Below are 23151 nucleotides of genomic sequence, written 5' to 3'. Positions count from 1 at the left end.
GCTGAACGAGCCCTGCTGTTCAGGGCTCCGTGAGATACAGCACGCCCTGAATGCATTTATCAATGCAGATCCTTCATGGCTTAGGTTTGAAACGTCAGTGAGAAGAGAAAAACTACTTGAGGTACTGAGAAAAGAGGCACCAAAGGGATCCTGCTCATTCTCCATAGCTAGTGAGCTGGAAGCTTAGTCATGGCCCTACAGAGGTGGGAGGGACTTCCAGCAGGCTCCTCTGGTGATGCCAGGACCAGGGAGGTGGATGGAGAACCTCCAGTTTCTGAAATGGACAGCTGTGGCTGAAGAGTCTTTTCCCACTTTTTACTCTCCAGAGATGGAGAGAGTGTTCCAGATGAGGCAGATTTCTGGTCTGTGAGCCATATCGGTTGTTTTGGGGGCACAGTCACCTTTTCTCAGGAGTGAAAGCCCCCAGCTGATGAAGCTGAACTTTTTATCTCCCTCACTGCTGCGGCCTTATCATAAGAAGTACTTTAATCCCACACAACACTCCAGAAATATCATCATTAGAGATCTGGATATACATTTTGAAGATAAGATTGGTTCATGATAATATTACTGACTGTGTAATTATGGAAATGAGAAAATAATTCCCTCAGGCTTTGTTGTAATGACTTCTGAGCATCTTGCATCATCATGGGCAGACAGCAGGCTTCAGGATGCCATGCATTATTGGAAGGAATGTGGAAAATCGTGTTTTGGTTGGTGTCAGTGTCTTTAGTAAGGGAGGACACCATGTATCTTCACAGTGAAATTGGATCAGGTAGAAAAACGTGATCTTTTTGAAAATAAATAGCTAATCTTCACTTGATCTCCTGTACTCCTGTCTTTTGATGCATTGGTAAACCGCATTCCTGACAGCCACCCCTGCTGATACTGTGGCCTTGAGAGACCTTGGCCACCTGGTCTGTGCCTCTGTTCTGACTTAAAAGACAATGTGGGACCATTGCAGACCTGGCTGCACAGTGCAGATAACTTCATTGGGCTACGTTAATTCATGGTGTTATTGTGAGAAGAGCTGCTGTAGGAATGAGCTTGCTGAATGTACTCTGGTCAGCAGCTGGGTGTGATGTGTCTGCTGGAATCCCGTCATGGAGAAGTTAATAGGATGAATATCAGTGCAGTAATGTTAGTAGAAATAGAAATGAAACCACACAGAGGGACTTCCCTGGCAATATTTTCTGTAATTTGGTGTCATGTTAGAGCCACCACTGAGAGTGAACACTTGATTTCACATCCACTTTTACAAAGGGAAATATGGAGGACCCTGAGAACTGCTGACCAGTCAGCCTCACCTTAGTGCCCAGTAAAATCATGGAACAGATTCTCCTGGAAGTTATATTGAAGCATACGGAAGACAAGGAGGAGGTTAGAGACAGCCAACGTGGCTTCACCAAGGGCAAATCATGCCTGACTAATCTAGTGGTCCTCTACAATGGAGGCTCCCCCATAACTTTCCTACCTGTAAATTGGAGAGATATGGATCGAATATTAGGATAAGGAATTTGCTGGATGGTTGCATCCAGAGTTTCAGTTAACAGCTCGATGTTGGAATGGAAATTGGTGATGAGTGATGTCCCTCAAGAGTCTGTATTGGGACCAATACTGTTTAACATCTTCACTAATGACATAGTGGGATTGAGTGCACCCTTAGCAAGTTTGTGGATCACACCAGGGTTAGGGTTAGGGTTAGCGTTAGGGTTAGCTGTTGATATGCTTGAGGGAAGGGATGCCATCCAGAAGGGCCTCGACAGGCTTGAGGAGTGGTCCCATGTGAACCTCATGAAGTCTACCAACGCCAAGTACAAGGTCCTGCACATGGATTGGGCTAATCCTCAGCACCAGTATGGACTGGGTGATGAATTGACTGAGACCAGCTCTGTGGAGAAGGACTTGGGCATACTGGTGCATGTAAAATTGGATGTGAGCCAGCACTGTGTGCTTGCAGCCCAGAAATTCTAGGCTGCATAAAAAGAAGCACGGCCAGCAGGTCAAGGGAGGTGATTCACCCCCTCTGCTCTGCTCTTCTGAGACCCCATCTGGAGTGCTGCATCTAGCACTGGGGCCCCCAGTACAAGAAAAATACGGACTAAGGTGAGTTCAGAGAAGGGCCACAAAAAATGGTCAGAGGGCTGGAACACCTGTCCTATGGACAAAGTCTGAGAGAGTTGGGGTTGTTCAGCCTGGAGAAGAGAATTCTCCAGAAAGATCTTATTGTGGCCTTTCAGTATATAAAGGGGTCTTATAAGAAGCATGGGGACAGATTTTTACCAGGGCCCGTAGTGACAGGACAAGGGGTAATAGCTTTAAACTGAAAGAGGATAGATTTAGATTGTAAGGAAGTTGTGGATGCCCCGTCATTGGAAGTGTTCAAAGTCAGGTTGGACAGGGCTTTCAGCAACCTGATCTAGTGAAAGATCTCCCTGCCTATGGCAGGGGTGTTGGATTAGATATCTTTAAAGGTCCTTGCCAACCAAACCGTTCTAGGGTTCTATGATAAAAATTTCAGAAAGATAATGCACAGGCAGAATTCTTCATGTAAATCCACCTTTGCTCTCTTCTTTTTAATGAACCTGAGAGAAGTCGGAGTTTTGGACAAGACCTTTGCTAATAATCTTCCAACAGGATTTCACATAACTGTTTAAATAATGGCACATGTAGGAGTCAAACTTTCCTCTGCAGCTATGCTGCATATTTATTCCCTGGAGGACTCCAGCCTGTCAGGGGAAGCTCAGGCAAGTCAGGCAGTTGGATCAAGGAAGTAAACTGTGGGAGCATGTAATTTTTATGAAAAATTAATTTTTTTTCCAATCACATGCAAGAATTATGAAAAGTTTCCCTTCGAACTCTTCCAGAAGACACTTTTGGTGGTGTTTCATCCAACAAATCCGTACTACACTTAGCAAAGTTAACAAAACCTGATATGGTTCACCTGATGGTCTTCTGATGCTGTTCCTTGATGGACTAGATCATCGCATGACTTCACAGGACTTGTGATTGCAAGGGGACTCCTCAGCACTTTGGAGTTTCCTGAGGCTCATCCCTATGCTTCTTCCCTACTCTTTCCATTTCATTGTTGCTACATACACAATTATCTAGGTCTGATGCTATTACTGCTTGCTTAGCGGATGGTAATGCCTGACAAAAACATAGTAGAAGCCAGTTCTTGCCCTGGGAAATCGTAGCTTGCTGCTGAATGTTTGCTGATAGCACCTTGGTAGAGGGGCACTCAAAACACTCATGACATGCAAATGTATTAATATGCAGCCTGTTCACTGTGCAAAACTATCTCATCTCAGAAGAAGGGTCAGGTAGTATTACCACATGGTCACATCAGTGCTACTCCAGGATACTTTTATCCCTGGGCAACCAGAAAGATTTTGCTAGATGGCAAAACTTGTCTTAGCTGTGGGTGTGGAGGTTTACTTCAGTAAGACTGAGCTACATTGCTTTTATATTTTTACCATTAATCTCATCATGTGGTATGAAAATGGGTGTCTCTCACCAGTCTTCTTCCTTCCTCACTGCAATTTGTTCAGGCCACACCCTTATCTCTCCGTTGTGGCAATAGCGAAGGTCGCAGTCACGTGTTGACGGTGCTGTCTCTACATGTTGTGCCGCACTGCAGTGTTTGCAGTGGCCAGCTGGGAAGTGGATGTATGGCCAGCACTGCTGGAATGTCAGACCCTTAAAGGCTTAGGCTCTGGCCTCACCAAAGTCTTCCTGGGGATACTTTGGCTTGTGTTTTTAAAAAAACAGACATGTGAACACACACACATTATTTTTTTCTAAAGGGACCACTATGTGCCTCCTCATCCTTTCCTCCTACCCACTCATCCCTTCCGACACTCTGTAGCTGAGTCCACCTGTATTTTATTTAACTGAATTTTCTGGGGAAGGGTGTTTGGTGTGTTTTCCAGGCACTTCAGCGTAGTAGGTGTTAACTGTACGTGTAGTGCTTTAACACTGCTATTGAGATTCATTAGTAAGTAAAATACCGTTGCATTCCTTGGTTCACCAAAAGTGACCACGCATTCTCCTCACACAAACATCTGCAGTGTACAACAAGGAAGTTTCACCTTGTGTTGGCCACAGAAGTCCCTGAGCCCTTCTGGTGAAAGCTGCATGGCTTGTCTTCTGAACCTCTGTGGCAACGGGATCTCCATGGAGATTTTTTACCTCTGGCTGATGAAATGGTACCTACCTTTGGTGTCCAGTTGTCCGTTTAGCTGTGAGTGGCCAGAGTCAGTGAGGACCATCGCAGAAGCTCATGACCCTGACTGAAAGTCAGGAGCAACTCTGCTCTGACAATGATTATTTACCGTTTTCCCATGTTACATGCTGTATTTGGTCATGTTCAGTAACTCTGTAGTAATCAGACAAGATGGAACGGCGGCTTGTCAGCTGATTTAATTAAAACCACATTGCTTTTTTTTTTTTTTTTTATTGCCTCTCACACATCATTAATATTCTGTCTAAGACGCGCCTGCAATCTAAAGATTGGAATCAGTCTCATTGTGCTCTTTCCAAGCTTGAATTCCCAGACACACAAACCTGGGAAAGAATTTTAAAGGGACAGGTAATAGTTAGAAGCTAATTTGATTACATTGAAATGGACCAGTCATTGGTCCAAATAAATGCTTATTAAGGGACCAGTCTTTCAGGTTGCTTTTAAATGCAGTGCAGCTTTGCTTCCATGGATATGAGTGGGAATAGAATATATTTAGGATTTCCCAGGAATCAGGTCTTTGCTCTGCAGAGTTCTGCTCATTCAAATGGTTGGTTATGCAAATATATTAAAAAGATTTGAGTAAATAAAACTGCACCCTTTTTAGCTCGGTTTATTATTTACATATTTAGCAACAATGTTATATCATCCCTTTTCTGGAGTGCCAGGTAAGATCCATTTCACAGTGACAGTGTATCAGCCAGCATATGCACTCAATTTACAACCAGATTACAAGTAAAAAAAACACACCCTAGCATTTAAAATTACATACAGCAGTTTATTTAAACAGCGATTAACTTTCATCAATGGTATGTGTATTTCTGTTTTCTTTAAGAAAGCTGCCATTCTCGATCACAGCTGCAGCCCTCCTGCAGCACCCAGTTACTCAGTGACTTGAACCGAGCTTTACAGATATTTCACAACCAATTACCGTGCGAGTTTCTTAGGTTAAAATTAAGGCAACTGCAGTCAACAACCACTGCTGAATGAAGGTAAAAGCTTGAGAACATTTTGCATAACAGTCATCAGCGTAGCTGATAGCTATTACAGTGTTCTTGTGCAGTAAGCCTACGCAGATACTATCTCTCTTGCCTGTCTGTTCCAACATGCATCTCATCTCATTTGCAACCCTTTGCTTTAATTAGCTGAAGTCTTTGCTTCAGTCTTTCATATGTCAACCAGCCTGTGTACACTTCCATATTTTTAATCAGTAGCCTGTTGTCTTTACTTTGTCATTCGCACTAGCATATAAATCTGCCCTTCTTATGATCCTCACTGCTTGGTAGAAGTCAAAACATGCTGTTTAATTTTCCTGTTCACTGATTTCCATTTGTTTCATGTTCAAATGCTGGCTCTTTTCCCCCTTTTGGGCATGCTGTGAGCATTAAACTTAGTGATTAAATGCCAAAAATCCAGTCCTTTTCCCCTTCCGTGCCCACGGATGGGTCATCCTAACCCCTGCTCGGATGCTTACCTCAACAGCACGCCCCGTGCGTGTGCAGCCAGCCTACATGGGGCTAGCTGCACGGGACCGCCAGAGGCTGGCAGAGGTTAGCTAATGATGGCTAATGAAACAGGTGCAAAACTTCTGTGCTCTCCTAGGGTTGGGGCTGGCTTCTCGCCGCTTGTCATTTTTTAATCTACTACAGCAGAATATTTCATTTCACCCATGACACTGTCAAATCCTGAGGCATCAAGGCTTGAAAATAATCGGACATAGAAGAATGAGAGAGGGACATGTGGCTGTCCTCTGGCTTTCAATTTTTCTGGTTCACTGGGGGGGAATCCGAGGTTGTCTGTAGCTGTTGGATGGGTGGGGTGGCTGGCCCTGACATCTGTGCGTGTGGCTGATCCCCAAACTGAGCCTGGAGGGTGTTCAGGATGCCATCTAGCTTCTGGTCCATCTGTGTGACCTGTTAAGGAATCAGAAAGCAGATGAGCTGTCAAATGGTTGTACATACTGCTGGTGAGAGGCATTCACTGGCCAAAAGCTCCAGATGGATAAAGCCTGGCAGGGAGCATGGGCATCCAAGAACCACCAGCTCCACTGAGGTTTTTCCAGCCTGTTGCTCTGGAAAGATTGAATGACATTATGAAATCACAGGGAAAGGTGTAAAGCCATGTGAAGTGGCAGCAGGACAGGACACTGATGGCCCGAGGACTGGACTGCTTGAGTCAGCCATTTTGTCTCTCAGCCTCTTCTCAGGTTTGCCAGCTTCTTCCAGTGATGATACATCCTGTAAATATCTGCCCCGAAACTCCCTTTTACTCTTCGGTTTATCGTGAATGTTTTTTTCCCACTACCTCTCCCAGTGCTTCACCACCCTCAGTTGCAGGACATCATGCTTTCCATGACTGTCTTGGGAAATGAAACAGCTCCCCTCCCTTCGCACTGTAAATAGATGCCTCCATGATACATGTTACAGTCAGAGATCCCACCAGATATGGTGTTTATTCCCATGCATTGTTAGGAGGATAGCCTACTAAAAACCACATAATAATACCAATGACTTCGTTAAAAAAAAAGAACAACTGCTCTATAGGAAGCTTGACATGTTAATCCCTCCTCTTGTTTCTTTGCTTTCCAGCTGAAATTTCTCAGGCATAGTCCCTCAGCAGAGTCGCCTGTCCTAGTCATTGTTATTTTTAAGCAGGGAAAGGCAAATCTGGATTTTTAAAGGGAGACTGCTCTCATACATCTTACTGCTTGTTTGAAATTCTGGCCTTTTCTAGGAGTGCTGAGCAGACATTATCCCACTGTGTGGGCAGGGCTTCCCTTCACTGCAAGTGGCATCCAGCTCCCCTTAGCATCAGGCTGTGGGACAGGCTGGGGTTGGCCGACTGCTCCAGCTTGCTCTAACGGCAAAACTATGGCCAGCATCATGTAAGCAACTGGGAACGCTTCTAATGATGCTTGAATACAGTGCAGCTTTGTGTAATAGATGAGCTCAAGAAAAATGAGCATTTTGAAGAACATTGGATGGTTCACTTTACAGTTATCTGCTGTGAAACTCTGAGCCTCTGAAAACTGTGATCTGTCCCAGTGGGTCTAATAAACTTTGATAGCAAACCTTTTAAAGTGATATCAGATCTAAACTGAGCTTTCATTAAAAAGGGAGACAGAGAGAATGAGAGAGAGAAGGATTTCAGCCTTTTTCTGTGCAAAGATAACTGAAAATAGTCATTGACAGCATGGACTGAAAGTTTAGCAAGCTGAGATTGCTTTAAAAACTAAGGCAAAGAAAATCCTTATCCGCTTTCCCCTCCTCTGCCTTTTCTCACTCCAAGTGTCGGCTCCTCTGGGGGCCCCTCAAACCTCAAGGTACCAGGAGCTTATTGAAGTTGTATCATTTTGGCAACCATTATTGTCTCCTGTATACAGCCTACTGGGGGGAAGGAGGAGTGGAGTATCTCTCCCAGCTCATGGTGGGAGAGATGTGCTCACCTCTCATTCCTACTTTCATGGCTACTGTCTTCTAGCAGAAAAGCCCTTCTCCCTGCCTCTGCTACGGAGTGGGTGCGGGTTATCTGAGGCAGTATTTTCAAGAAGCAAGGAGGGAGTATTTAGAGCATGAGTGAGGCAGCATAGCCCTTTACTATGATTTCTGCTTTCAAGTGCATGGCCGGCACTGCCTGAGCAGTGACCTGGTGTGTGGGCGCGGGAGGATGGAGGCTGCTCACTGCAGCCCACCCCGGTGTGGGACAGTGCTGCCAAGCCTGGTTTTGGGATGAGTCACAGCTGAACAGCAACTCGGGTAGATACTGATGCTCTTTGATCGAGCGGAAGGGAACTGGCAAAGGCTGTGTCTGGTAGAGATGCAGCCACCTCCCGGCCAGCCTGACCCCACGCTGCCAGGAACATCTCTGCCTTTTCCCATACCTGACGAGCTGCTGGGAGAGAGTGGTCAGTGCTGCTGGGGCAGGTCTCTGCCTCTGGTGTGGTCACAGACAGCAGCACTGACAGTGCTCTCATCTTGGGAACCACAGCTACATACTCTGCTCAGCATTAACTTGGTTGGAAGTCTGGAAGTCACTAGTGGTTTAAGGGTTAAGCAGCATGGAATTAATTTAAAAACCACAGCCTTTATTTTCGCCTCCATTCTTGAAAAGCCTGTTTGGCTGATGCTGGTAATGACTCAACAGAATCTTTCTTAAGCAGAAATGTTGCACGGAGCAGAAACTAAAGCAGAACTAATACGTTAGAGTAGGGTAAAAAGAAGTGTAGGCAGGGAATTGGGATCAGGCAGATGAAAGATCTTCTGGGGCTTTCTTTTGTGAGGCTTTGTTGATTTTGATCTGCATGCTTCATCTTAGATAAGCTATGCCTGCATATTCCATATCATATAAACTTGCTGTATTTCTCTGTATTTTGCCAGCTCGGTGAAAGAATGCAATGGGGAATAATTTTAGGCACTTTTCTTTCCAGGAGAAGAGGGGGGTGGAAAATATAAATATTCATTTGCAGGGAGGGAAAATGAGAAATTCATACATAAGGGAGTAGATTACACTTCTGTCACACCTGCCACACAGGGATCTGCAAACATTGCCTGAACATTAACAAACGAAGCTGCTCAGTTGTCCTGTGTCAACTGTGTACATGGGAAGGTTTTAAAGATAATTTTTGAAATTAGAAGCAGGATCCTGCAAAATTAAGCAGTCCAGAAGACGATGTGGCCAGTGGCAGATCTCTCCTAATCCTTAGCTTTGTATTTTATACACAGGCTCAAGCCACCACTTTCTGGATTCAGGTGCTCTAAAAATATGCCTTACTTTCAACATGCAACTAGAATGGTAAAGCTTCAGTCAGAAAGACAAATTCTTAAGTACCTCGTCAAATCAGAGCCTATTAGAAAGGGGTCAGATTTAGAGGCTGGTTAGCTGTGATTAAGGAGTGACAAAAGGAGAGCTGTGGGCACTTCAAGGCTTCACTGAAGTCAGTAGGATGACTCGCAGGGTTAGAAGACTTTTCACATGGGTGAAAGCTTTTCACAAAACAGTCCTGGGTTTAGGTTTCTCCAAAACCACCCAGCAGCTATTACTTTCCTTAAGCCCAAACCGAACAAATTGCCCGTTTTGAGTAACGCACCCAGGCAAGCGTGTGGGCAAAGGGTTAAATTGTGCAACGTGTTTTTCAGCTGAGTAAAGTGAGAAGCCATCCAGGGCTGGCTGCAGTTTCCAGAGAGATGTGATATGGCCCTCACAGGCTCAGTGGAGACAGGTGAGTTTGGCAGCTGTCCACGGGCAAATGGCAACAAAACTTCTGTTCTCCCACATCACAAAAGCGCTCCGGAGACAATCTATAAAATTGTTAAAATGCTTTTATATCCTTTCAACTGCCCTGTAGAAAGGAGACTTGCAAAAGCAGTTTAAAATATTACACTGTTGTTATTGGGGCTATGAGGTGAGCTGAAGGAGTGTTGAAATATATATTCATTTTAACATCCCCCCATGAAAGGGGGCTGGACTCCATGGTGACATGCAGGGCTGTTAGACAAAGAAAATGTCTTGCAGCCAGCTCCAGTGAGTCACAGCAAGCATGAAGGGGAACTGGGTCACTCAGCCTCTGGGATGCAGGGTATCCCTGCCCTTCACCTGGACCACCAGGTTGGCTTTCAGTACCTATGTGCTGTTTGATGTTGCTTTTGAGCCTCTGTTTGTGAAAGCCGGCATCTCTAAATACCTCTTTTTACTTCGGTGGGCTCCTTCCTCAGTGGGGAAGGGGACCCTAGGAGTGGGAGCAGCATGGGAGAGGAGGGCTGGATCGTGCTGGGGATTTGCCGCATGCTGGACAGATTCCTAGCTCCCCTGAGAGCTTTTTCCTGACATGTTTTGCACATGCACACCATAAACAAAATGCATGTGTGGAAAACTCAGTTGGTTAGCCACATGGTCTCCCCCAAATCCTCTTACTTTAAGCCAGAAAAAACGCGCCCCCCCCCCCCCCCCCCCCCCCCGTTTTTGTCTATCTTTTTAATATCATTTCTGGAGGCTGGGAAAGCAAGTATCAATTATGTGCACAACACACTGACTTGGACTATTTCCAGAGGAGTAGCAGAACGGGAAGATGGTCTGCTGGAGCACTGAAGTAAATCTGTAAACCCACAAACATGCTCATATGTTGCTAAGTAGGTGGAGCTTTGTATCAAAAGCTAAACCCCATAAATCAAATAAAGTTGCTGTCACCTCCTTAAGGCTATGCCTATAGAGGTCCTACATAAACTGATCAAAATGGCTGAGCTGTACAGCCTTTGTGCAGTTGTCTGCAACATGTCTGGGCTGCTGGTACCAGGGATGCAGCACGAAATGGAGGAGGGAGAGAAGACAGCCCAAATTGTGTTACCAATCAAAATGTCATGGAGCAACAGCAAGTTCTGCTTTTGGTTAAGCTGGATTGACTTTGTCTTCCTGTTTGCTTCACTCAAGTGGGAAAAACTATGAAGCTGTGCCCACAGGACAGCCCAAGGTGTCATGGCAGGGTGGGGGACTGGGAAAAGCCACTGCATCTTTGAGCCCCTGCTATCAAAGTCACTGTACAATGGATGCTTTGATTCTGGAAGCCCCACAAGACATCCAGGCTTCCTCTCCTCGACATGTAGCCCTCATCCCACAACAAAGTGCACACCTAAGTACACATGACCAAAAGCCACCAAAGCATAGTGGGCCACCAGAGGCAAGCAAGGGCATTCACAGAGTCTCTGCAAGGTGTTATGTGATATTTTCCAGATATTTCCACTGACATTGCAAAGTCAACCACATCTGGGGCCAGAGCTGCCGTGGCCATACAAATACAACATCGCAGCCCAGGGTTTCCAAACCACCAAAGTCCTCAGCTCAGCCCACTGAACACTCCTTCTTGGTCCAACTCTGGGCTGACATGTTTACCACCACGTAGTCATACCCGCCCCCCCCCCCCCCCCCCCCCCCCCCCAATTTCCTCTGTTTCCAGCCCTTGCTACAGGTCCTGGCTCCCAAGGTAGCTAAAATGAAGCAGGATCCACTCACTGCAGATCTGGCTTAGAAACACTCGATCTGAGGGCTTTAACACCAACTGCTTGAAAAAGAGTCATCTGATGGGTAGGATTTATTTTGTGTGGAGAGAAGAGTGCATGTGAACCTTTGTCTGCCATGAGCTGTTCTACCTGCATGTACTTATTTCCAAATATTCCCAGCTTGTTATCTGTGATAGGTCACCTAAGGTCTAGTTCATAGTAGAAAATGGTATTTAGTAAAATCAGATGTGCTGAACTAGTTGCAATCCATTTTATGGATGCGTCCATTTCTGGCTCGTGTAACATACTGGTTTAGCTTTAAGCTTTTTATCCAGAAATTTGTGCCATTTTCTCCTGTTGACCAAGGCTGTCACACGATTTTTCTTCTCATACCAGATGGTGGACTGATTTGATTAGATCCTGTAAAGCCTATGTTTAGCTTTATATTGCACATCTGGTCTTGTAGCTTCTCTCTGCATACAGTTACACCCAATTATTCAAACTTAGTAATTGCCTAGCATACAGTTTGGTCTGAATTGTTTATTTTAGGAATAGTTTTATTTTTTAGCATGTCCCTGAGTGGATTTATTGCTGTCCAGGGACTGCTGATTCTGGGGAGGGAAATCTTTTCTCTACAGCACCGCATGCAAAGCTGGCTCCCTCTCACCTTGCTTGTCGCCTGGTAGAGAAATTTCACCAAGGTGAAATGCTGAAGCCACTGAATTTTTTTTATTTTTTTTATTTTTTTAGCATGGCCAGACAATGCACATGTTGATGTAGCCTGTTGGTAGCTGTCTGTGAGGAAGCAAATAGTCACACCAGCCATAGATACCGCAACTAGTTTGGAAAGATCTCTCTTGTGCAAGGTGTGGCTCTAGTGCAGCTTCTGTGAGCTTGGTCCAGCAAAGTGCTTATGGATGTGTTAGCTTGAAGCACGTGAAGAGCCTTGCTGAGTTCACCAAATATTTAAGTGCTTTGCTGGACTGGAGCCAGAATGGTCAACAGTGTGCAAGACTATACCTTTCAGGATAAGCTTTTGGAGTCTCCTAAAGTACTCATACACGCATCTGCACAAAAATATACCTACACCAGCATTTTTTAAGTCTCTGAGGAGTCTCATGAAGTGACTTTGGCATTCACACTAACAGAGAACTAGCAGCTTCTCTTTCCTCTAAAAACAACAACAACAACAACAACAACAACAACAAGAGGGCTTTGATGAACAGGCTTCCATTAACTGACTGGTGTTGGGATGAGTTGTAACAGATTTGGAATTGGCCTCAATCCTAAACCGATGCTGTATCCCAAAGCAAGGCTGCCAGGTGGCACGCACACAGGGAAACATCTCACTGTGGTATGTCAATGTCTCATAGCCAACTGCCAGCACTCCTTGCCCCAACACTGAGCCATGCAGCTCCTCGCTTCATTCTGCTGAGGGTGCAAACAGCGCAGAAAGACCAGCTTCCGTCAATGGGAGCTTTTGCCACTAACCTCAAAGGTCCAGTAAGCAGATACATGAGTAGAAGCTACACAAACCTCACCTCCATGACAGCCTGTTCTTCTGGCAGACCCAATTCTCCATGAACATCAAAATATATATAAACCAACAGCCTTGTTTGACTTATTCCGTGTAGCCCTTAGCAGATATCAGTTGTTTATTTTCATTCCATGAAACTTATCTAGATAAGTCCACAATTTTCCAGGCCTCCCTTCCTTTATCCCAAACATCCCCACCCATTCTTAGGTCAGGTGTTATAACCTTTGGTGGCCTAGTATATAGTAATCTTTATTTTAAGTATAGCTTCATTTATTTTGTTTTCCATCTACCTTTCCTGTTTAAATGAAAACACAAACGTCTATCCCTCTGCACTTAGTTCCCGGGGTATTTCCTGTCAGTACCCTTTTGGTGAGCATTATATTTTTATATTTCCCATGCCACAGTTGCACTGAGGAACCTCTGCAGCAAGACCCGTGTCCATGTTGCTGCTTCTGGTGTAAGATGCCATTTGCTTAATCACTAAGTAACTGTCAAGACTTCAGCCCTGGGTTGCTAAAGCAGGCCTGGTCAGTATGCAGATTATGTTAGCAGCGTCACTGCTTCAGGGAAGGTGTGATTTTATTTTATTTTTAAATGAATCCTGGCTTCCTAAGCAAATGAGGTTTAGCTGATGGTGTATCTGTGTATACGTTGCCACAGCAGCTTTGGAGTAAGCTGGCCAGCTTCAGACACATTTACCAGAGAGACAGAGTCCATACAGATAAAAAGTTTGGACAAATTTCTGAAAGACCGGTACTTGTGCAGAAGACAGACATCCAAATTAGTGCCTCATTGAAGGAAGGGCAGAAGAGGAAGGTGAACTGTTTTATTAGACCCCGGAGAATCCACACAGGATGCCCTGACCACAGGAAAAGCTTTATTCAGCTCTTGCCCCTTATTAGCCTCGGATAATCAACCACAAAATACAGAGCCACAGGAAACCAGGCAGCATAATTTCTACTGCTCCCAGAAGTACTTGTTGCTAGTTGAAGAAATTCGCGTGGTGACACACTTTGAGTGGACACCACAGTAACTTTCCACAGCCACCGTGGTGCAGCAGCGCTTGGCTGCTGGCGGTGAGTAACTGCTGCTGGAGTTTGTCTCATTTTAGCTATTTGCACATGCACCTGTGTGTCTATTTGCAGCCGGTGCTTTGAAAGGTTTGGTTTTTCCCCCTGATTTTCCCCTGGTAGGTAAATCAGACTTTGCAGAACTCTCTTACTCCTGATTTACATACATAAATGGTTATTTTTGTTGTTGCAGGACGTTTCAGTCTTCACCCTCCTCCAGATCCTGCTCAGATCCTCCCTGTAATCTTGCCATCTCTCTTTGCGACATCGCTCCTCAGCCACACCCTGGATGACGCACTGCCATTTCTCAGCTCCTTATATTGTGTGGCTACAAGTCCTGCTGCAAAACCAGCATGGAAAGAAACAACACACAAAAATAACAAAGCTAGTCCAGCCTCAAAGGTGGATATGCAGCTACTGTGAGTCACACCCTAATTTCACAATAAAGCAGCCTTGGAACTTACGCTCCAAGATGCTGATTAATTTAATTTAATTTTTAAATTGCTAAACAATACTGGACAGAGAGAAACACGAAAAAGAAAATGCAGCACGGAGTATTTAAATGGTGCCAAAGGAACACTGAGAAAGAAGTGACCTTAGTCTTTACACTAGATGGATGTGATAAGCTCAGCGTTTCAGATGGGTGTGATGAACTCAGTGTTTGCGCCTCACCTAACCCTTTGAAGAGATGGTATCGAGACTTCTATGCTCTGATTATTTTGCCTTTACTTTTGCTTTTTTGAGCTCTATTAAATCCTCCTCCATGAAAGCAAAATCTAACCCCACCAGCCTCACTGGTAGATAGGCTTCACCAGGTCCTGTAATGGGGAGGACACTTCGGACTGTGCTGCAGCTGGTTTGTTTCTCCTTGGTTTAGCTGCAAGGATTACTTACCAATACTGAAATCAGTGAGTGAATTCCCTTAATCCAAGCCCATTGACCTGGCACCTGGCTAAGGTAGCATCTAGTTAGCACAGCTGATAGACTGTGTACGACGAGGTAGCTTTGTATACTTTATTACAGGTACTGATACACAGCTGCCCTCCATTGACACTCACACACCCAAAGCTTTACTTCAATTTATCAGTCCATCTTATAGATTGGCATGAAAGGCAAAGAGAAAGGGAGGGAGGGAGTGTTATTATTGGGAGGAGCACTGGCATTATGGTGATGGTGATCTAGATAGCAAGACATGTAGGTACTAGAAAAGTTCCAGGCAGTTCTTGTAGGACTAGACCAGCACTTCATAAACCCAAGTCTCGTAAACCTGAATCCAGCCTACTCCCCAGCACAGCCTTCTTGCATTGAGGACAAGTCACCTCCTGGGTGAGCCTCCTCAAAGTTTGTTAACCACAAGGATCAAATAACCGGCCATTTCTTATCTTTCTGACATGAAATCACAAGTTGGATAGGTTTGAGTCTTTATACAAAAAGGGAAGACACAGACCTACAAAAGATAAGAGTAATCTGAAATAGGGACTGAAATGTTTGCTGTAGGAAGGAAGGATGCTGTACTGGAAAAAAGATCAGTCCCTGTTGGAAGCAGACAGGAGGAGAGAGGACGGTGGTGCTCCTTTGTCTTTCCTACCATTGGCTTTTTGAGGGTTGACGTGGACATGGCAGGGCAAGGCTGGAAGTGTGGCATGGTGGTCATGGCAGGGGAAAAAAAATAGTTGAGAAGCAAAAAGATGATTGTCTGGAGATCAGAGGGTGTCACTGGGAGACCACCATCTGGGCTTCTGTTTTCAGCTCTGCGAGAGAATCTTCACAGCATTTCAGCCAGACCCTGTATGTAGCAAAACTAAGGGCTGGGCTGTGCACGAATTTGTGCTGATGTCAGGAAATGAAGCCTACGACACGCCTTTCGTTATTCCAGGCGAACCTGTGCCTGGTCACTCATTTTGATGTGCCCTATTTCAGTAAAAGTGATGAAGTAAGCTTGATAGGAGCTAACTATTCCCCTAAGGGAAAGTGAAAACCATACATTTGTACTGTGCACTGTTGAAAAGGGTGAATGAAAACTTCTGCCCTTATTTCTTCTCGACTCTGCATGGGACGAGTCTCTAGGGACACCTTTATGTAACAAGTTCACTGAAACTCTCACACCCTTTGAAGGATGCCGCAAGCCTTGCTTAACACACACCGTGCAATTTGAGGAAGAAGCTACAGAAGCGCGATGTGGTGTTATGTATTTAAATCATGAGGATTACAAAACACCACTGTTTGCTCATTAAAATACAGAAACCCAGAGCAAGTAAAATATTATCAGGCAGTGCTGATCGGGGGTGTAGCAGTTCTTGACTGTTACTGATTGAAACATGCTTTGCTGAACCCTTTGGTTTTAGCCTGTCTGGCTTATCTGTCATTTGAGGGATTTTACTAGCTTGCTTGTGTATAGCAGACCTGATTAGCAGCACTAACACACATATTTTTAATGAATTCTTGAAAGTCCCGGCGAGTGGGTGGACTCTGGACTGTCTTGTCCGGTTTTGCAGGCACAGTGACCTGACATTGAGGGTGTCTGTCTGTCTGTCTGTTCAGTCACACCAAGCCACAGCATTTGGTCCCAGATCAGCAAAAGCCACAGGCATAAATTGTGCAGGAAAAGCAACTGCTCAGCAAGAAATGGTTCGTGACTTGAGCTGAGATTGCTCAGCACCTGGAAAGGTCTGAGCAATACATGGGGTGTGACAATGTAAATCAGTGCGTAAACTGGCTATAGCTACAGTAACTGGATTCAGAACATCACAGGGAGAATGAATTTGGCTGGATTTATCTTCTTCTCCTTCCCAAGCTAGAGAATTAATTGCATAATATGCTCTGTAGCTAAAGAGATGTCCATGGCACTTGAAACACTGTCTGAGAACAGGAGACTGAGTAAAGCAGATTTTCCAAATTCAGAATCTCAATGGTGTACATTTTGCATTTCTTTTGTGCTTGAAAAATAACAACGTATTTTGAAAAATCAGCATGGCTACATCCCCAGGGGAGACTCAAATAGAGCATTAATTAAAGTAAAGAAAGGGAGGTGTCTTATTTGAACTCTGCTGAGCTAGATGGATTACCTATGAAAGCTGGCATTGACAGGACAGCTGTATGAAGAAGCCTGTGGCAGAAGTACCGGTGTCTTATACAAACAACAGGAGACAGGGCGGGAGACACAAAGCCATAATTGCCAGATAGATTTCTTCCTCATGAGGCATATGCTAAGTCAGCATAAACCTGCTTCAGTTTTCTGTTGCAAAGCACTGCACTGTTAATTACAGGGGAAAAAAAATAGTCGGTTATACCTACTATCACTCTTACAGCTCTTTAGCCTTATACTGCAGGGAATACTGCTGGGGAGAAGAGTATTTATAGATCTTGTTCAGAGAAACAATCGTTTGTCTCTTCCATGTCTCTTTTTCATATATCATTGCAGAGAAAAAACACAGCAATAAAAGGGGACATGTGTTAACATGAACGTTGAGGTGTAGGAATATGAGAATGGCCTGATGAGATTTCACTGTCCCAGCATTTAGTAAAACAATTTAAACTGGTGCTGCAGTTTAATTAAGATATGGGGTTACTGGCTTTTTTGAGGTTCTAGAGGTAGAACTGGGAAGCCATGGAGGTCTTTATGCAACTTTCTGCCATGGCAGAAAACATCTTTTTCAGGTCAATAAGCTAAAATTCATTAATAAAATAGGTACCTGTTGGGACTACTGAGAACCCCACAGGTTTAATTGTTTAGCTTCACATCTACTTGCTCTTTCATTACTTTTACTCACCATCAACTATGACTTTGATCTACTAACTCAATATAATCTCTAATACGTCTAAGCCATATTTAAAAATGCCCGGGTTATTTGTTATTCTGCAGTGTTCCTCATCCCTTCAGAGCAAGCTTGTTTAACTCCATATGGAACTAATTATCAGTGAGAAGGAAAAAAAGATATCTATCTTTTTGCTAATTAATACTTTAGAAAGCTTTCACTTTCCTGTTTTAATGCATATTACAAATCCCAGCTGTGACTGGGTGCTTGTCTTTCTGCACTGGTACAGTGTAAACCAAAAATGACCATCACCGTGAATCCGTGACATCGAGGCTCTGGTTTTGGCTGCCTGACCACTGTGCTTGGCTTCCTTCACTGCATGCCCAGCCCTGAAACCAGGATGAAAGAGCGTGCTAAGCCCTGCTGCTGCTGAAAGGCATGGCCCTGCCCGCCCCAGCTGCACCCTCCTGCCCTCCCTGTGCTCCAAGGGTCCAGCCTTGGCGGAGCTCAGGAGAAAGCCTGGGAGAGCTGTGCAGCACAGCAAAGACTGCCCACGTAGGAGAGCTGCCTCCAGCCTGGATCCCGGGGCCATGGCTGCCTCCTCCTCTGTGCTTAAATGACTCTTTTACTGTTTGCGGGTTACACGGGAAGAATTGGGGTCATGCTGTGCCCCAGATGAGGCACTGTGCACTCCATCAAAAAAGCTGGGGTTCTTCACCCTGCTTTCCCTTACCTCTGGTAGAGCCAACCGAAATGCCTTACCAGGGGGTAGGGTGCACAACTGTTCTTTTCTAGGAATTTGAGTTAAGGTTTTAATTACTGTTGATAAGGAAGTGGATTTTCTATCATGCAAAAAGGTTCAAAATAAAAAAAATAATCCTCGAGACCCCCAGACCAGGCCAAAGCTGGGTAAAAGCTAATAATTTCTTTGCCATTAAATCTAAACTTTTCCCTTTATTATTTGCTAATAATTTGCAGAAGACTGAGAAATACATGCCCCCGCAACTTTTCATTTTGAAAACACTGAAATACCTCAATTCATATCTTCAATTGTTTTTACTTATTGTTCCTAAAAAGTTCATCAAAATCAATATGATTTTTAGTAATACAGCAGATCCTGCAAATTTTGCCAGGGAAGACATGCTTCGATGTAAAAGCCAGCTCTAGGTCAAACACTTGTGACTTATCACATGCCAAAAAGGCACGTGGTCCTGCACAGCCAGCTGGCACAGGAGCCCCGGGAGCCAGCCTCACTTGCACTTATGGAGGAGTTTGGGAGATCTGCAAGCCAGGAGCCAGGAGGTCACTGCTCCCCTGGGCCGCTGGGTGCTCTGGTAGGGGCGATGTGCCGAGCCCTGTAACAGGCACTGCTCTCCTCTCGCAGTGATGGAGGTGTCCGCACCTCTCCCCTCCTGCCCAAAGCAGCCGCCGTGCTTTGCACTGGCTGCCTGATGCCCTTTATCGCAGGCAGGGAGTGGAGGTGGCTTGATCCGCAATACTGCACGATGCGTTTATTGGCAGCCAGCTATTTGAAAAGTTCTCTTACACCTTACTAGCCCCAGGTAGAGACCCGTGTACATCATCCAGGTGCAGGGAATCCCCCAGTCTGGGGAGGATGTTACTCTCTCTGCTTCTCTGATTTCAGCCCTGGTGACCCCACTTACCACCCTCAGGCTGCTTGGCCACGTAAGCATCATTGCTATTTTGGGTCTGAAGCCCTTCACCTCTACCCTCAGCCCTTATAAGAGAGGCAGAGGGAAGCAGGAACTGTGTGTACAAGGGGGTGACAGTGAGGGGTGGCACGTCCATGCTACCAGCCAAAACACCGTGCCTCCCCCCAGACTCCTGCTCATTGCTTCCTTCCCGATGGCCTCCCCTTGGGCAAGCAAGGGAAGGGATTACTCAGCTGAAGGCAGTTGTGTTGCGATATCCCAGGGCAGAGCAAATGCCTCAGTACAGGATTTCAGATGCAGTTGTGTTTACCTGCAGCAGTTGAGCACCACCAGTGAACATGGCGATCTGAAATATGGTTTTAAAGCTGGCTGTGGTGCTCATAAGTGGGTCTGCACGGGCAGCCAGGGAAGATTAAATCCTCTTGTTAGCCACAGGGCAGCGTGGTGTGGCAATTAGTATGTTAAGCAGAGCTGAGAGAGACTTTTTAAATGAAACCGAAAACTTGGCTGGCCCCCAGAATCTGCAAAGGTTCAAGAACTTTTCAGTAAACCCGGATTGAGCCTTGGCAGATTTATAATTTCAAGGAGGAACCATTAAAAACACCCTGGTTTGTGCACGATTTTGAGCCCAGACCCGGCCACTCTTGGCACTTTGGGAGTTTTGCTTTGGGTTTTTTGCATACAAATCCAAAACACAATGTAGACTCAGCAGGGAGGAACCAATGCAAACCAAAACTGCTGAGTTTTGCACAGCTCTAATTATAATCTCTTCACAGTCCTGGTTTTATTTATTATTGTTTGTACTGTGGTAGCAGCACGGGGCTCTCCAACTGGCTTCGAGGCCGCGCTGTGGTAGGTGTTGTAAAAGCAGAAGAAGGAGACAGGATCCCCAGCCTGAAGAGTTTATAATCTAAATAAACAAAGAAGATAAAGAATGAGGGAAAGACATAAAACACGTAAGCAAAGTGATTAGGGGGTGTTGGCAAGACAACCGCTTTCGTACTGTCTTTCTCACCCACACATGAAATTGTGTCCATTTACCCCATAAACTCTTTGGGGTCAGGGCTGTGTTTTCCCGTATGTGAAGGCAGACGGGATGCAAGAAATGCGTGGAGAAATGAAGGTGCTGCGGGGCAGCAGAAGGATTGGCAGCCCACAGGGTGGCCCCGCTGGATTTGGGCAGTGAGGGTGGGAGCCAGAAGCAGGCGATGGGGAGAGCGGCAGGGGGGACAAAGGCACTCCCTAGCTTGGGCCAGGTCAGCAAACCCATCGTATGCACCGTGACAACCTGGGACAAGTCACTGGGCTGCTCAATGCTGCACTTTCCTCTAGGGTTGAGCAGGGCTAAAAATGTTTCCCTATATGGCATAATTCTTCCTCGATGTAAACTGCTTTGAGATACTCAGGTGAAAGGTGCTAAAGGAATGCAAAGATTTATTTTTCATAAAACCTCCTCACATATTCTTTTCACTGCCAAGTCAAGGCCTGAAGCCAGGAATTTTAGAGATGCATACATCTCTCTCACTATATATATATGAATATAAAAATATATTTATGAAAGAGGCCAAGGTATATTTTTTAGCAATGAAACCTCAAGTTAGGTTTCCTAAATCTATATATAGGAACTTAAACGAATGGCCAGATTTTAAATCAGGACACTTACTTCTTTAAAACTAGGTTCAGCAGTCTAGCTATAAGTTCTTACTTGAAAATGTTTAGCCACAAACTAGCTGGAAATTTCATATCTTAAAAGAAGTTTGTAATGTCTGGATTTTTTTTTTTTTTTCTTCTAGGATTTAGGTGAAGGTTTGGGCCAGTTATTTTATCCCAATTATTCACCATTCTGCAACTATTAATTAAAACAAACAGCTCTCTGAAGCTATTTCTCACAACGGGGAAGATTTATATCTTGAAACTGAAGCTTGTTTGCTCACTGCGTCTATTTTCTACACTGCATAAACATCCAAGTTTGTTATTGCAGCAATCACCAGTGCTGGCTCTCAGAGCTCCTTGCCAGGCTTGTGATATTTATTGTTTGTTAAGCCTCAGCTCCTGGAGTGAAGTGATTAGATGAGAACCTCAGCTTGCAGTTAGAAAAAAAGATGTAACTTTGTGCCGGACCACAGGGTCGGTGAGAGAAAGGGGAAAACATGAGCAGAATGTATAGTCAAAGGTCCAGACATCAAAAAGGCGGGCAAAAAAGAAAATCCCACATGTATTATCATTTTTAAAGCCTAAGGACTCCTAAGCTAACCTCCTCCTTATAATTTGGGAGCGGGGGGCTGACTCATGGCTTCTGACTGCCAAGGCATGGCCATGGCGGGGGTTACTCATAGCTGTGTAGCTGCCCAGAGGTTTCTCACCGAGGGGCTGCTCACCCCTCTGCTGAGCTGCACGTGTTTGTTATCACTGGGTGCTGGGCTCCTGCCACTTTTTTTTTTCTTTTTGTTGAAAGTTTGAAACAACTTTAGTGAGGTATTCGTTTATGAAAATATCCTGCGCAAGGAATTACACGGACTTGGCAAATAGAGACAACAGGTCAATTCCTGGCCCTTCCAAATCTGACAGGATCCCTTTAGCTTTCAAAAAATGAAGAAAAACAGAACTATTAAAAAGTCTGAGCTGCCAAATAGTCAGTAAGTCTATAACAATGTAAAGCAAATGTAAACATTATATGATGAAATGCATTTTTTGAAAAGCTCTCTTTTCTCAGCAGTTAGATGGGCTTTATATACAATGGGAAGATTCATTCCTGAAGGTAGCTCCAGTGTATGAATCAAACCCCTACCTATCACAGTCTAAAATATCTGTTTTACATGAAGCAGCAACTGAGGCATCACCTTTACCTTGGGAAAAGCTCATTCACCTCCTGATTGATGACGGCTGTAGTGCTCCCTGCTCTGCTCCCTGCCCCACCGTGCCCACAAACCCTCTGGGGAGAGGAGAAAAACATGTCTGCAGGGAAGGAACCATTACCAGTGTAACCAAAGGACATTAATAACAGAAAACCAATGCAAAAAGCACAACAAAAACACAAGCAGGAGAAAAAAAGAGAATGTTTGTGTGTGGAAAAAAGTCATAAGACCTATACAAGGTAATGGTTTCAGTCATGTAGAGGTCTGGCATGCATTGATCACGAAGCTATGGATGGGAGCTGGGGACACAAGCAGGGGTCCATGGGCAGCTCTGGCCAGACCCTGTGCCCACCCGTGCCAAAAGCATGGGGGTGAGCACAACTGTCTCTGCTTTCTCACTGTTACAGCCCTGAGGAAAAGTCCTATTGACACCCAGGGTAATGCTGTGGTGTTTGCTACCCAGTTTCCTATCCACGGGGTGGGATCTGGGCTGGACATACTGGTATTGGCTCTGAGTGAAGCACCTGCTTACAGGGGGTTGAGTGCTTGGCAGGATGGCGAGATGATAAGAAAGATGTACACAACCCCCCGGTGACAGTAGTCACAGGTGAGTTGCGCTGCTCACATTTTTTTCCACAAAGGAAGCAGAGGAAAGAACAAATCACACTTGACTTTCCCTTTGAATGGATCCCTGCTGCAGAAAGTGCACTTGCCACACGCTTGCAGTAGGCCTGCAAACCAGCATAAGATTCAGCAAATTGCTGCTGGAGGTTCCCCCTTCCTTGCCACTGGGGATGCTATCTGCAGCACCGGGCAATAACCTTCATACCCAAAAGACAGAGTGGATCCCTGGAAAGGCAGTAGGGAGGAACTTGGTCTTTTCAGCTGGCTGAATGTATGGTCTATAGCCATGTTGCGATTCATATGGCTTACATTTATTCATTTACATGGGTACAATACACACCTGTCTTTATGGTGCAGTTAAACCTGACTTCTAGTTCACGGTGTGGCTTCAGGAACCTGAACAGTTAT

The 23151-nt window shown here is 45.0% G+C and overlaps 1 protein-coding gene across 1 annotated transcript in view; it reads right to left on the bottom strand.

Annotated features, from left to right (window-relative positions):
• Window positions 1–4837: 4837 nt before the first annotated feature.
• LOC121089667 (potassium voltage-gated channel subfamily KQT member 1-like) overlaps window positions 4838–23151 on the bottom strand; it is a 511237-nt gene continuing 492923 nt past the window's right edge. The window contains exon 17 of the mRNA XM_040597076.1: window positions 4838–6153. Coding sequence (XP_040453010.1) covers window positions 5998–6153 — 156 coding nt within the window. The 3' untranslated portion in view covers window positions 4838–5997. The remainder of the gene's footprint in view (window positions 6154–23151) is intronic.

Source organism: Falco naumanni, chromosome 5, assembly GCF_017639655.2.
Source record: "Falco naumanni isolate bFalNau1 chromosome 5, bFalNau1.pat, whole genome shotgun sequence".
NCBI lineage: Eukaryota > Metazoa > Chordata > Aves > Falconiformes > Falconidae > Falco > Falco naumanni.
Note: the sequence above shows the minus strand (reverse complement) of the source record. Positions and strands in the feature narration are given on the sequence as shown.